Here is a 14100-nt window from a genome sequence, read left to right on the forward strand (position 1 = left end):
CTGTGAGAAAGGAGTGAACTTTGAAGGCTCAAAACTTCAATGGCAGCACATGATACCACAATTCTTAATTTAAACTAGGATTTTCAATCTCCTTGCCAAATGATGTCTTCTAGCCATCTTCTCAATACTGTATTTTCTATCACTTCTAAACACTTTTTCTTCTTGCTTTAAAGTGTTGGAGTGCAAGGCAAACCCATTTTTTCTGGAAACGTGGAAGAATTTCTCTGAACCATGTTGCAGCTGTAAATCCATAACCACTTGATTCTTACTCCCACACAAACAAGATGCTCTTGGAGGACAGTGACATTTTCAGCAGGGACAGCCCAGCTCTTGGGGTTGGGTTGCATTGTGACATTGCTAACAGTGCACAGGCTCCTGCCAGGGCCTCATCAGCAGGTGCCAGAGCTGGATGTGGGGGTTGCTGCTTGTCTCCTGGCCAGGGCAAGATGGGTGCTGCCCACAGGGAACAGATGGGACACAGGCTGGAACATCCTGTCTCGGAGCAGAGCTGTATTTCCTTTTAGATGGACATCTTTCTAATTGTAGGGTAACTGCCAGCAGGACAGTAGAGCTGAATCATGCTTGATCACCACACAGTTTTTATTCTCTGTGCCTGCCTATTAAAAGCCAATTGCAGATATTCTCACACATCTGTCCCTGAGTGACTGCTGAGGTACCCACATGTCCCTGGACTGCTTTAAAATGCTGGGGCAAGGTCCTGCTTAGGGCTCTTGGCTGGATGTGCTTAAGGTTTGCCAGAAGCTGAGAGAAATGAAGGAAGGTGCAAAGCAGTTTGCTTTGCTTTGTATTAGTCCCAGAGGCCACTGTACTGTTTGTAGGACTGGTTTACACATTCTCTCATCTGTAGGTTGTAGGCAGCAGGTTAAGCTGAGCTTTGTCCTTACAAAGTGGAGTTCCCATGCTCTGCACTCTGTGGAGTTAACCTCTATACCTGGCAGAGAGGTGCAAGATGGGAGGAGTCAGCAACCATAAAAATGCATTTCTTCAGCATGTACAAATATTGCTAGATAAACCTTCTGTTGGTGTCAGGCTGATTGGCAGCCATCTCTTTTTGGCTGGAAATGGTACTGCATCTTCCCCTTGATTTGCACATGATTTTCCTCAGTTTACTACCATTACAAAGCAAGGATGAGCACTTAGCCTCTGTTTTTATGTTTGGACTTATTTCCCGTTTTTGCCTCTTTTTCCGTTTTTCATTGTGTCGTGGCACCTCTCTGAGCAGACATTGCTGTTTGTGTGTCAGCATCCAGGAGGAAGAGCTCTGAGGTCTGGTGAGGAACCAGGCTCTGGACCCTGAGACCCCTGACTGGATCTGTTTTTTCCTCAGGGCTGTTCATGTGGCTCAGTTGGTAGTTCCAGCTGATTTATGCTGTGGTGTGCATATAATCATCCACTTGTCTTAATGTCTGCACTGGAGGTGCTGCAGGCCTGTGGTGCTGAATGTGTTGCTTGTGCTGTCCATCTCTCTGCCTGTCTCTGGCACAGGTTCCTGCTTTGCCTGCAGGTCTGACCCCTCTGCTTGAAATGCCAGCCCTGTCTCTAGTGGGAATCACAGCTGGGCAAGGTATCTGTGGGCATCCCCACCACCTCTTCCCTGCCTGTCATCACCAGTGAATCAGTGAATCACCATTCATCATCAGTGAATAATTTGTCTCCTGTCAGCATCCCAAAACACACTGAAAGATGGAAGCTCTGCATCTTGTCTCTTACACCCTTTGATATTAAAAAGAGGGTAAAAAACCCACTGGCTGCAGAATTTGAAGGATGCAAGGACATTTGTATATTTCAAATTTAAAGAAATGTGGTTTATTTTCTGTATATTTAGTGGTCTAATATGAGTTTGGGTGAGCCATTGTCTTTTTCCTCAGATCAGAAAATGAGAACACACTGAATTCCCACTTCAGCAGATGTTTATCTCTGTTCTTAACCAATGTGGCTGTATAATGATTTTTGTGATGATCTGAGAGATCTTGTAAGATTAGAACTATTAAGAACAAGTGTTCAGCTCTTCCATTTGCAGAGCCAAGGTTGAAGACAGAGCTCAAAGAGTAGGAGACTCAAGGAATGGAAAGGTGATGAGGATCTGGAACTGGGAAAGGGATGCTTGATTTGTTTGGGAGTTGTTTTTTAATTGTTTTTATGGAGGGTAAGTGGAGATGCTGAAAGTCTTATTTGCTTTTGCAAATTTTCAAATTTCTTCCTGAGGGAATGGAAGGCAGAATCTTATGTAGGAATTTCCTGAAAATTTATTGGTTTGTATTATGAAGCATGCAGACTTTCTGATTTTGTTGACTTTCTCATAAGCAGCAAAAGTAAAAATTGCAGTGTTGTTTTATTGGGGGTTGGGTATTACTGAAAATAATACAAGTTTCTTTGCATTGTCAGCATTGGAAACTTCTTGGGATTTGGGGTTTTTAGGGTTTTTTAACAGCATGTGAAAAAGACCTACTCAGTTACAAGAGTCCATGAAGGTCTTCTGGCCATGCAGGGACCCTCCTAGACCATTTTGAGCCAAACATAGACTTTGCCAAAGTTAGAAACCTCTTATTGCTAAAGGTCCAGAATAATTCTTTGTTGAGATGAGAATGACATAGCCAGGCAGGCTAATTTGATCTGCAAGAATAAGGATGAGGAGAACTCTGTTGGTGTAGCAAATCTGTTCTTATTACTAAAAATTGATTTTGACCTTTGTGGAGATATTAATTTCACCTCCTGTTAGAAAAAAACTTTGGATTATTGCTCCAGGTCTGGCATACAAGACTTGAAAAATTCATCAGCAATTTTGATTTGTTTTGACATGTTTTTTGGCCTTCTACTGAGTTTTGTATTTCTTTTTTTCCTAAGTATTTGCTTGCAGGCGATGTTGTTTGTTTGTTTGAATCCTCACTGTCTTGGCAGTTGAGTAGTGTTGCCACAGGTCCCAACATTGTTCTTAATTCTTTATAGCAGGACTCAAATAATAAAAATGAGACAATAATCATAAATGAAAGTCCAATAATAAAGATGCCTTTCTAATTCTGTAATCTGTAGGGCTTCCTTGCTGCTCTCTTTCATAAGACTTTGCTTTTTTTTTTTTATTTTTATTAATTCTTAAGTTAGAATATTTTCTTAAGTTACCGTATTTATTTAGTCTCCTATCATTAGGATGGCTTAGTGACAGTCTAGAAAATAGTTCCTATGACTTTGCCAACAAAGTCTTTATAGAAACTTTATTCTCATAAACTAACTCATTTGCAGAGTCATTCCAGGCAGAGGAGCAATCCACCCTCCAACCCATATTCAAGGGTCAAGCAAAGTGTCTGGACTATGCTCAGTTGTCCTATGTCAGAGAATAGGTCCAGGTGGGTTTGCTGGGGCAGAATTTCTTCTGTATGTATGTCAAGCACTGGTAGCAAAATCTGTTCTAATTACCATATAAGGCAGACATTCTACTGTGGGTTTCAGGTGATTCTGGTGAAGAGCCACTAAACAGATGGGGAGAATTCATGCAGAATTCAGACCAGAGTTAATTCATTTAATTGAGAAATTAAGAATCACTGCCCTGTTGAGTGGGTATGAGTTAAAAGATAATGCGCCAGTATGCAGATTGCCTTGCCCAAGTTTTGTATAGTGAAGATCCAAACAGATTTTCTCTGAAATCTTTTTTTTTTTTTTTTTTTTTTTTTTTTCTGGCACTGTTTGCTGAGTAGTGCATCTCATCCTGAAAATGGGAATTAGTTTTGTTCCATTATTTGCTTTATTTTTCTTAAATAAACTCTGGATCTAAAAAATAAGGAAAAAAGACATCTGACCTGCCCAGTTGCATATACTGATTTGGTTTGCATCAATATTTGGAAAAGAAAAGAAAAGAGTAACAGAACTTAGTCCAGTGGATACCCTAAGCCATCTGCTCCTCTCCTAACAGCCCTTAGATGTTTATAGCACAACAGGGTGAACATGAAATGTCTGTCCTTCCTTCAGGACTGTATTGGCTGCCCTTAAAGTGAGAACAAAACTAAGGCAAGACATGTTGTGGGCAGCCACAGACATCCATTGATTTGCAGCCTGGTTTGCATACTCACAGTACTTCTTTAAAAAGCTTGGGGATTCTGGAGAGCTGGTGTGAGGAGATGCTGGGCTGCTGTCACAGAGTGCAGCTAAGGAACTTGGGTACCTTCAGGGGCAGGATCACAGTTTCTCAGGGCTGGCTGAACCCAGCAGATTATGTCTATGTGGTTGAATAGAGCCCAAAGAGGCGGTATAGAAGTAATATATTTTTAATATCTGGAAGACAGAAAGCTTAATGAATAAGTAATAAGTTGCAGCACTTTCCTTTTCTTAGAAAAAATTAGGCTGGCTGTATTTTATTTAAATTTTTCTTCATTGAGCATTTTTCTCTTGTTGCTCTTAAAGTATCCTAAGGTGCTGAAATTTGGGACTGATTTTACAGAAACTAACTACCACTGCCATCCAGGCTGAGAGTAAGAGAGTAGAGATTTTTCTGACAGAGCTTTTGTTGATTTTGCTAGTAGGTAGGGAGGGTCTGGAACAACTGAGTGATTTCTCCACTGCTTGCAGCAGCATCTCCCTAGTAATGTAGCAAGGGAGATCCTACTGTGTGCCTGCAGAGACAGGGGCACACAAACAGATACAGCAATGTTCCCATCATCAGGTTAACAAAACTTGGGTGTCTCCCAGGTCTCATATCTGTGTTTTGCTGGCAGCACAAGTGGAAGCTTGTTAAACAAGCAAAGATAGCCTGCAGTTTAAAAGAAGAGTGGAATTTTATCACTGGCCACCACCACTCTGCTGACATGGATCCTATCCTTGATCTCTAGGCTGGGCAGTGCTAAGCCCTTTGGAAAGCCAGCAAGCACATTTGGAGATCACCTCCTGTTTGAAGGGATGGTTTCTCTGCAGTCCTGGCATGATTCCAGCCTGGATAACTCTGTTCTACCTGCTTAAAATCCCTCCCACACATTTTCCTAGACATGGCATGAACCCCTCCTGTTCTGTGGTGCTGCAATGTTCCCCTTTCAATTTCATACCACCTACTTGTAAGTTGATTTCTAGGTCATCTATACCCGCATTTATTAATCAAGCTGGCTTCCTTGTAATTATTTCAAAGGATCTAAATGTGACAGCAGTGTGTATGTGGACAGCCCTGGTGTGCAGTACCTCTGGTTTCTATCTGCATCACCCAGCAGGTTGTGATTCCTCCATATTCCTTTTACCAGTGAGGTTTGGGTTCATCCACGTTAGTTTGAGATGACCAGTTGCCTGCTGTGACTGTGTCCTTGCTGGTAGTGGAGCTAGAAAGGCTGTTCTTGAGAAGGGGGGGGAACTGGTGCTCACTGAAGATGTAGAATCCACTCAAACCTAGGGATGTGTTCTTCACATAGGTATTTCCTTCCACAGGTGGCTTGCTAGAGAATATTGTCACGGGGATTTTATTTTGTGACTCAACCTTCCATACTAAGTCTGTACCTCTTTTTTTTTTTTTTTTTTTTTTTCTCTTTCTTGGCATGTCAGTGTTTTCATTAATGTATCAACAACACAGGAGCTGTTGTTGCTTTGTCCCTAGTATTGTTTTCTCCATCCAGACCTGAGAACTGGGAGACCCTTGAAATCTGTGTCTTTTCTGTGACTTTCAGGCAGAATTGGGTGCTTCACTTTCTCCCCTGCCTGCAAGTATTTCTCTTCACACTGTAAAATCAATTAGTTCTGGGTACTTTTTTCTTAGATCTGACTGCTGCTAACACTGGGTTTGTTTCATTAACAGATTAGCTTCACGGGAAACCTGTCTGTCAACAGCCTGCCCAGCGAGAAAACTCCAAGGAGAAGCTGAGGACAAACAACCTCTCAAAAACAGTCCATGGGGACTGTACCAAATCCTCTGAGATCTGCCAAGCTTTCCCTGGTCTCAACTTCTACAGAGGAGGAGCAGCTGGGAGATCTGCAGCCTGCTAAGCACCAGCCCCAGCCCCCCAGTGGTGAGAGGGCCAGCAATGGTTTCCCGTGCGCTCCGTCCAGCTCAGCTGGGGTTTGCTTGCTCGACCTGAGCTGCACAGGTGCTGCCAGCACACAGGGGTGTGAGCAGTGCCACACAGACCATGACAGCCAGCAGGAAGCCTGTTGTCCCAGGCTGGCCAGCACAGCTGCAGAGGAGCATCCTGCAGATGTGAAGCCTGCTGGTGGTTCCCAGCCAGCGAGCATCCAGGCACCAGCAGCGCCAGCCCTTGCTGCAGCAGGAGCCCTCTTGGTGGGGCAAGGGCCAGAGATGATGCCAGCCCCACAGAGCTCCCGGCAGTTTGTGCAAGGCAGCCAGGCCAAAACCAGCTCCCTGACACAGATAGATGACTCTGCCCTGAAACCTCAGGGAGCTGAGGATCAGCCAGCACTTGAAATGTTAAATTATTCTTCCCCGCGTGATCCTGTCGGGGTTAATCAATTCTGTCATACTTCTCAGGCAAACCTTCTGCAAAGAGGGGAAAAAGACAGGGCGGCAGAAAAAAATGGTTCTGCCGTGTGTCAGTCAGCCTTGGCAGCAAGGCAGAGCGAGGCTGAGCTGGGGAGAGACCCGCAGACCAGCCTGGAGGCAAAAAGCGGGACTGCAGACACGGCGCAGCTGCATCCCCCAGGTAAAATTGAAACGGTGCAGAGCAGCCAGGCCCCAGCCCAGTCTGGACACGGGAGTCCACATCCTGTACACAACCTGGACCCCATGCCTGGGAGTCCAAACCCCACCCAGATCTCCAAATTCAGAGAAACAGGTACAATGACAGCTCAGCCAGAGAGCAGCCCTTGTACTCAGGAAGCTGTAAGCAGGACATGGCGGGATGCTGAGGTTCAGGCTGTGGCTACCGTGGAGAGCAAATCAGCTTCCACCAGTCCCAGCATCTTTGCTGCCTTCTTAAAAGGGAATCCTCCTCCAGAGGAGAAGGAAGAACTGCATATAATTTACCAAGGAGGTATGGGGCTGAGCCAGGCTGCAGCTACTGACAGTTCATCCTCACAACAACAGTTTCCGTGTTCTCCTGGTGTCACATCAAAATCGACTGCTGTGGCTGTGACTGTGACTGCTTCAGCCCAAACCCAACCTGTCAAACTGCCTGGGGTCCCATCTGATGTGGCATCTCCAGTATCAGCAGATAATTCAAAACCTGTTCTCCCCTGCTCCCCTGCAGCTGTACCCTCCAAAGGAACATTTGTGGGTAATGCTGAAACGACCAGCACAGCCTGTGATATCAAGGATGCTGCTCAGCTGCCAAAGGATGCTCCAGTCCCACCAAGGGCCATCCCAGCTGAGCAGCTTGGAGCTGACTCCAGTAATCAAACTCCATCACAATGTGGGGCTGGCGCTGGTGAGCCAAGCCCCACTTCCACTGATGCTGCCCCAGGAACCCAGAACAACGTGCAAGGTCCCGTCCCTCCCGCAGAAAGCAGCCGGTCACCTTTCCTCTCTGGCAAGGACAGTGAAGCCAAGCAGAAGGAGGTGCTGGGCAGCTCTGAGCAAAGGCCTGTGCAAAGCAAGGGTGTGAGTCAAGGGCAGGCCAGCCCTAATCAGTCTGTGGTAAAACCAAAGGAAGAAAACTGGGTGGTGCTTGTTGCTGAAGGAGGGCTGGGCGCTAGCGGCCGTGCAAAGGCGTGCTCGCAGGATGCCGGTCAGGAGGGGAGCAGAGGCCACGGAGACAGCGGCCAGACTCAGGTGGCTGCAGGCCACAACCTGCAGGCAGCACTGATGCCCGAGTTGAGTGTGAGTTCTGCAAGTCTTGCCCCTCCCACGGCAGCATCGGCAGCTCCCCAGCAGCAGAGCCCCCAGGCCAGGGAGTCCAGACACGATCACACTGCAGCAATTCCTGCTTCCTCTCAGGCTGTGCCCAACCTGGGGGACAACAAAAAGCACTCCACCCCAGCCATGGAGGCGAAAGTGCAGGTGAAGCAGTCCAAACACGTCAGGGATGTTGTTTGGGATGAGCAAGGAATGACGTGGGAGGTTTATGGTGCTTCCCTCGATCCAGAATCCCTGGGAATTGCCATCCAGAACCACTTACAGAGACAAATACGGGAACACGAGAAACTGATCCGGGCCCAGAACAGTCAGACACGGAAATCCATTTCCTCAGATACATCCTCCAATAAAAAACTGAAAGGGAGGCAGCACAACGTGTTCCAGTCCATGCTGCAGAACTTTAGGCGTCCCAATTGCTGCGTCCGACCTGCTCCCTCTTCTGTGTTAGACTGACACGGTTTGCAGGAGTGCCTAAATACCTGCAGTGGTGGAGAGAGAATCCCTCCCCTTGAGTCCTGCTGTTTGGTTGTGTAATTGGGGTTGTGATGCAACAGTGGAAAATTATTCCCCTTTGTTTTCTGACTAGCCACATGCTCCATCCTGCCATTATTATTGTCACAGCTGGTGTATTTCCACGTTATGCCCCAACCTTGACTGCTGTCAGATGAAAAGTTAGGCACTTAGCAAAAGCACAAATTTCAATTGCCACCTTGCTGCAGGGAGAGCAGCACCTTCTGATAAAGCAGGAAACAGAGGGATTGTCAGAATTACAGGAATTTGTTTATGTGCATTATGAGGTCTTACTCAAAGGGGTGGACTGGGGGAAGCTGAGGGAGGTGGAAGCAAGGTTCAACAGCTGTAAGAACCTAACACAAGACAACTTTCCTGGTTTGTAAGTTACCTGTGCTAAGGCAAGTCCATGAACAGGCTATAGACATTGCCTCACTTCTGTTCATACAGTGGGCTGCTGTTCTCAGGTAAGCCCCAGGGAGCCCAGTCTTCCCCTCCTATTGAAATGCAGAACCAGGCAAAGAACAAGGATCAAGACTGGATTCTCTCTTGGGGAGAAGCTAAGTCAGTGGGATGTTGATGGCCAGAAGGGGAGGTGAGAGATGCTTTTTGTCCCCTGCAGTGGCCACTCGAGGTATGAACTGTGGAGGCACAGGAGAGCTCATCAGTAGATGGACCTGCATCCAGCAGGATGGTGCCCACCCTTACTCTGGGACTCCTACCAAGTCTTTAAAAAGCAGGGAGCCATTCTGCTCCTCAGGTGGAGTGGGCAGCCTCTGCTCCCAGCCTCCCGTGGCGCTGAGCACCTCTCTTTAAATCACTCTTTAAAGTGATGTGGATCTTTCTTCTCTCTCCAGACATGCACAGTAATGCTTTCCCATAGCAGCAGGCTTTCCTGTGCATTGGGGTCCATGAGCCTCTATGTCTAGTGTGTTACACTGATTTTTTTTTTTTCCCCTTTTAAGCCCTTAGCCAACTCTGTTTTTTCCAGTATTTTGGTGCTTTTCTTGCTGCCTTTCATAACCTGAATACCATTTATTTAGCCTATATGTTATTTTGTTTTACCTAACACTCTATATTATGAACCATTATACTGTTAACTTGAAAAATTTTCAGCAGTACTGAAATCTTGAGACAATCTTTGCTGTATTTCTGAACTTAGTTGTAGAAACTGCTAATAAAAGGTAGCTTAGTGACTGTTTCTCCAGAGGTATGATATACAATAATGTCTCAAATATATGTTGGTCTCATTTCTCAATAATATTTTTCAACTTGGGAAATGTGTTTCCCAGTAGCTTTGTATTTTGTCCACTAGAGTTCATTATGGGAGGCTGGGGAACTCCTGCAGTTTGTAGAAAATTTAGTTATTAATCCTGCAAAGCACTGATGATTTGAATATTGTAATCCTGCAGATCCTGCAGAGTACTAGGGTTAAATAGGAGATACTTTTAGTCCATTAAAAATTTTCCATGAATCATGATGATAATTTATTTCTGTCTCTAGTACCACAGACCTGACTTACTCTGTAGATCTTGCTCTTACAACTTACTCTAAATCTTACAGGTTTACACCATGTCAATCAGTATTAGTATATTTTCTTTTTTTTTTTTCCTGTGAAGCAAACCTGAAGTGGTCCCCAGTTATTTAGGAGGCCAGACTTCTTGAGTATATAAACTGCCAAGCCTTCATAGTAGCTGCTTGGGGACAATTTTTCCCCAGCAGAAAAGTAAAATACTGTAACATGCAACATTTTAACCGAGTGCAATGAAAAGTGTTGCCCCTAAGCATAATACTGAATTGACTCCTAGTTTTCCTCAGATACATACCAGGGGGCTTTATGTCATGTTCTTGTTCAATTTCTGTATGTTATTTCAAGTCCTCTCCTACTTGTGGTGCTGAGCTTTTAATTTTGAAATACCACATTTAGAGAGAATCTTCCCACCTTTGTGTACCAGGAAGAAAGTCTCCAACATTTTTTCTGTAAGTACTGCTGTTTCCACCCCCTTCCTAGCAGTGTCTGAGATGTGAGTTTCACGTGAAATTTTGTGTGGGATTAATATTGACAGTATCATTAGGTCAGGTTAGTTGACAAGTTCAGTGTCTCTTCCCACATTGTGTCTGTGTCAGCCCTGACGAGGTTCCCTGAGTTTTCTGCAGTTTTTGCTGTGTCCTGTCCAGTCCAAGGCTCTGTGGTGCTCCTTTGGCCTCCCTTCTGCCCTTCCCTTGCTAGCTGCTGCCCAGCCTGTCTTCCTGTGAAGCTGTGTCCCTTGGCTCAGCTTGCTTCCCCCTCTGCATTCCCCTTGCTGTAGCTGTGAGCCAGCTTACTCTGAACTGTCCCTTCACAAATATGCTCATTCTGAATATACAAATGGATTGTCCTATTTTTTTTCTTCCAGAGGAGAATAAACAGCTGTCACTCATTCACTGATTTCCATTAATTTTATCCTTTAGCTTCAGCTCTGCAAAATATTTCTAAGATATGGGTAGTGGTTGCTTTATTGAGACCAAACTGGGCTTGGCAATGAATGAGCAGGATGCTGGGGCAGCGCTGGACTTACTGCTTCTTTGCAAGGAATGAGAGATCCCTGCTTCCTTGCAGCTTCTTTCAGCTGTGAGTCTTCAGTAGCTGGTTCACACTCCCTTCCCCACACCAAATGACCTTTCTTCTAGGAAAATCTCACCAGTGCACCTGTACTACAAAGTGCTAATGGACAAGTTATTGAGTGGATGCACCTGAACAGCTGCATGGGCATAACTGAAACAAAATGTAGTGCTCAGCCTGTCTTCTGGGCAAATTTGCAAAGATACAAATTGTCCATGGCACTGTGTGGTGGCTGCAGAAGTGTTGCAGATGTGTGTTGGAAGCCAAGCAATAAAGTGCCAAAAGCCAACACATAGAAGTGAGTTGATAATCACCAGCACATCTCATGGAGAATATTTTAGGTTTTGACTGTGCCTTGCTAGTGCAGACTGTAGGCAACCTGCTAGTGTAACACTGGTGATTAGTGCTTTCTCCACCATACAATGTCTAGGTAACAGTGGGAATCCTCACTGATGACACATCTTTCACCAACAGCAAAGCAACCACGGTGGGGGTAGCAATTAGCAAATATTTTGCATTTGAGTGGGTTTGTAGCAGCCAAGACTGTTCTTGGTGTCATATCAGTCTCAAAAGTGAAAATGTGCTCGGAGCAGTGATAGGGCAGAGAGTAGGGGAGATGATCTGGGCGCCACCACCACATTATTCTTCTCTGCCCAGTGACTCACAATCACATTGCATTAGTTGGATGGGTAGCAACCAAGGAAATCCATTTAGGCTAATAAAAAGAGGGTTCAGAACAAAAAATATTTTGTCATTGCCAAAAGCAAATCTCTATGAAGAAAAAACAAAACCCAAACCTGTTTGTTGCAGCCTAGCCAGCTGAACTCTTGAATTCATTTTTTTGCAAGATGAGAGATTTTGGGAAACAAGCTCGTTGTCAGGAAGCCCTTCCCTGTCCGTCACATCTTCTAGGAAGGCCGATGTAGCAAGAACCATTAATTAAAGCAGTGAATAAGAATGGAAGATTTACTTCTAGTTTCACTTAGGGGGCTTTCCACTAGCAAAGATGGGAATAAGCACATTTCAGTGTTGCCAATGCAATACCTGAGTTAAGGAGCATTTCATTGCAGGCAATTTGCAATATAGTCCTGGATTTCATATGAGGCTGTGATATCCATGTGCACTTGGTTGGGATCTGCCAGCTTTGTGTTATTTAGGCAGCAGTGCTGAAGTTCTGCCCCATTTCTGCTGACTTGGTGTGAAAAAAAGAATGGAGAAAGAGGTGAAGGGACAAGAAGGGAAATATCTGTCTCCTCCATTTCAGGAGAAGAAAACATTCTTTTGAATACAGAAGAAGAAATTGCTGAGAAACATGAGGAGGGAAGGACAACAAGATAAGCAAAATAAAGTTGGTATAGGTGCTTTACAATGAATTCACATTCCTATGTCTGTTTTGCCCACTTGTTTTATGACCTCACACATTTTTTATTTGTTGGTGTCCCATGTCTTTTAGGAAAATGGATATTTCCAAAGGCTGTGTATTTTGCTAGTATTTATAGATATATCTAAATAGGATTCAACAAAACCTGTAAGCAGTCAACCTGTTCATTACTGCCACTAAAACATAAGAGCTTGTAAAATGTACTGTTTGAAGAAGTATATTGAAGGGATTCAAAAAACTGAATATATGCTCTAAAGATAACACTAGCTTTTCTCTTGAGTTTCATTACTATGTTGAAGTGTTAAAGTTAGAAGTGGAAATCCAAACGAAAATCAGTGTTGAGGAATTCAAATTGGCTACCACTGGTTTTCAGTTTGGAAGTTTCATGGAATGTACCATACCAGTGTTTCATTAGTTAGCTCAGTATATGCAAAGTTTGTATGAAAGTGCAAATTTTATTAACTTATTATCTTCATTATCTTGTTCTGTGTCTATCCTTCTACACTTTTTAAAAAATTAATGCAAAATGCTACTACAAGAGAGTAACTTTCACACACAGCTTGTGGGAATGGCTGCTCTGAATGACAGACAACAGATTTTCAGACTCTGGGCTTAAAAAATTAAGGGCTGTGGTCTGAAGGAAACTCTTCCCTCCTTCTTCCTAACTCCCTGTTTCAGCAACCAATCTCTGCTGGATTATTTTTTGGTGTCTCTGTGATGCCTGTATGAGTGGTCAGTATTTTCATTTGTCCCAAAGACATGCAGATAGATCCTTACCCAAATACTGCACACTACGAAATATCTCTGGTGCCATGGGATGCTGCAGTGTGACCTGAAGGTCAAGTCCTGTAAACTTGAACTGGCTTCATTATCCTCTTAGGGGCCTAAATTATGCCACTTGAGTCACTGTAGATGTTTAAAAGGAGCAGCTGAATTGAGCCAAACTGATTTTTTTTTTTTAAACTCTGAGATTTATTGTTTTTTCTGCTTTGTGTTTTTCTGAGTAGCTCTTCCTTCCTAGAGTTTATAGATTTTGCATCAAATCCTGGCAAAGAAGATTTTGTAAAGTGAAACCTACTTTACATCATTCAGGCTTCTTTGAAGAAAAATAATGTTATTACTGAGCCAAATCACACAGAGAGGAAATATTTTTTTCCTCCAGAAAAACTTCTGATGTAGGTAAGTTTATGTGTGTGTGTCCCTGTTTAAAAGGCGAGTACATGTGTGCAGGTCTCATGCATCACTCATGCTCCAATATGATTTTTTTCCATTTGCCCTTCTGACTGAATGCTGGAGACTTGCATTTTCCACAACCTTGAGGCAAGTTTCAATCTTTCTCCTTCTCTGGTCTCTAAAATGCAGACTGTGGATGATAGGAAGCATCTGATCTCCTTAGGAACAGAACCACATCAATTAATCCCCATTTGAAATATCAAACCTTAAGTTTTTGTTAGCTTTCTGCTAAGACTGACACTCTTTGGAGTAGAAATAAATGACAAATCTGCCTGCAAAGTCTCCAGTAAATGTCTGCTGCAGAATATGAGTCTCTCAGATACTTCTCAACAGCTCTGCTATAGGAGGTGATCCTGCTGCTGGACGATCCTCCTGACACTTCCCTTAGCTCAGTTCACAATCAATAGTTTCAAGTACATCAAAAGCAAGTTTAGACACTGCCCTGAGGAATTTCCATAAAATGGAAGAGAACCATTTGTGTGTTTGTGACACATAAAATCACTGAGTTGTGAAGTAAAGGTCTCAGTGACACTGAAGAGTACTGGGAGTTTCTGCCCAGAATTAAAGAAAGGGAGTGTATCT

The 14100-nt window shown here is 44.1% G+C and overlaps 1 protein-coding gene across 3 annotated transcripts in view; it reads left to right on the forward strand.

Annotated features, from left to right (window-relative positions):
- GPRIN3 (GPRIN family member 3) overlaps positions 1-12892 on the forward strand; it is a 31745-nt gene extending 18853 nt beyond the window's left edge. For all 3 annotated transcript variants that reach the window (XM_079305792.1, XM_079305794.1, XM_079305793.1), the window contains exon 2: positions 5783-12892. In XM_079305792.1, coding sequence (XP_079161918.1) covers positions 5876-8245 — 2370 coding nt within the window. In that variant the 5' untranslated portion in view covers positions 5783-5875 and the 3' untranslated portion in view covers positions 8246-12892. The remainder of the gene's footprint in view (positions 1-5782) is intronic.
- Positions 12893-14100: the final 1208 nt, after the last annotated feature.

This window comes from Erithacus rubecula, assembly GCF_903797595.1.
Source record: "Erithacus rubecula genome assembly, chromosome: 5".
NCBI classification, from domain to species: Eukaryota; Metazoa; Chordata; class Aves; order Passeriformes; family Muscicapidae; genus Erithacus; species Erithacus rubecula.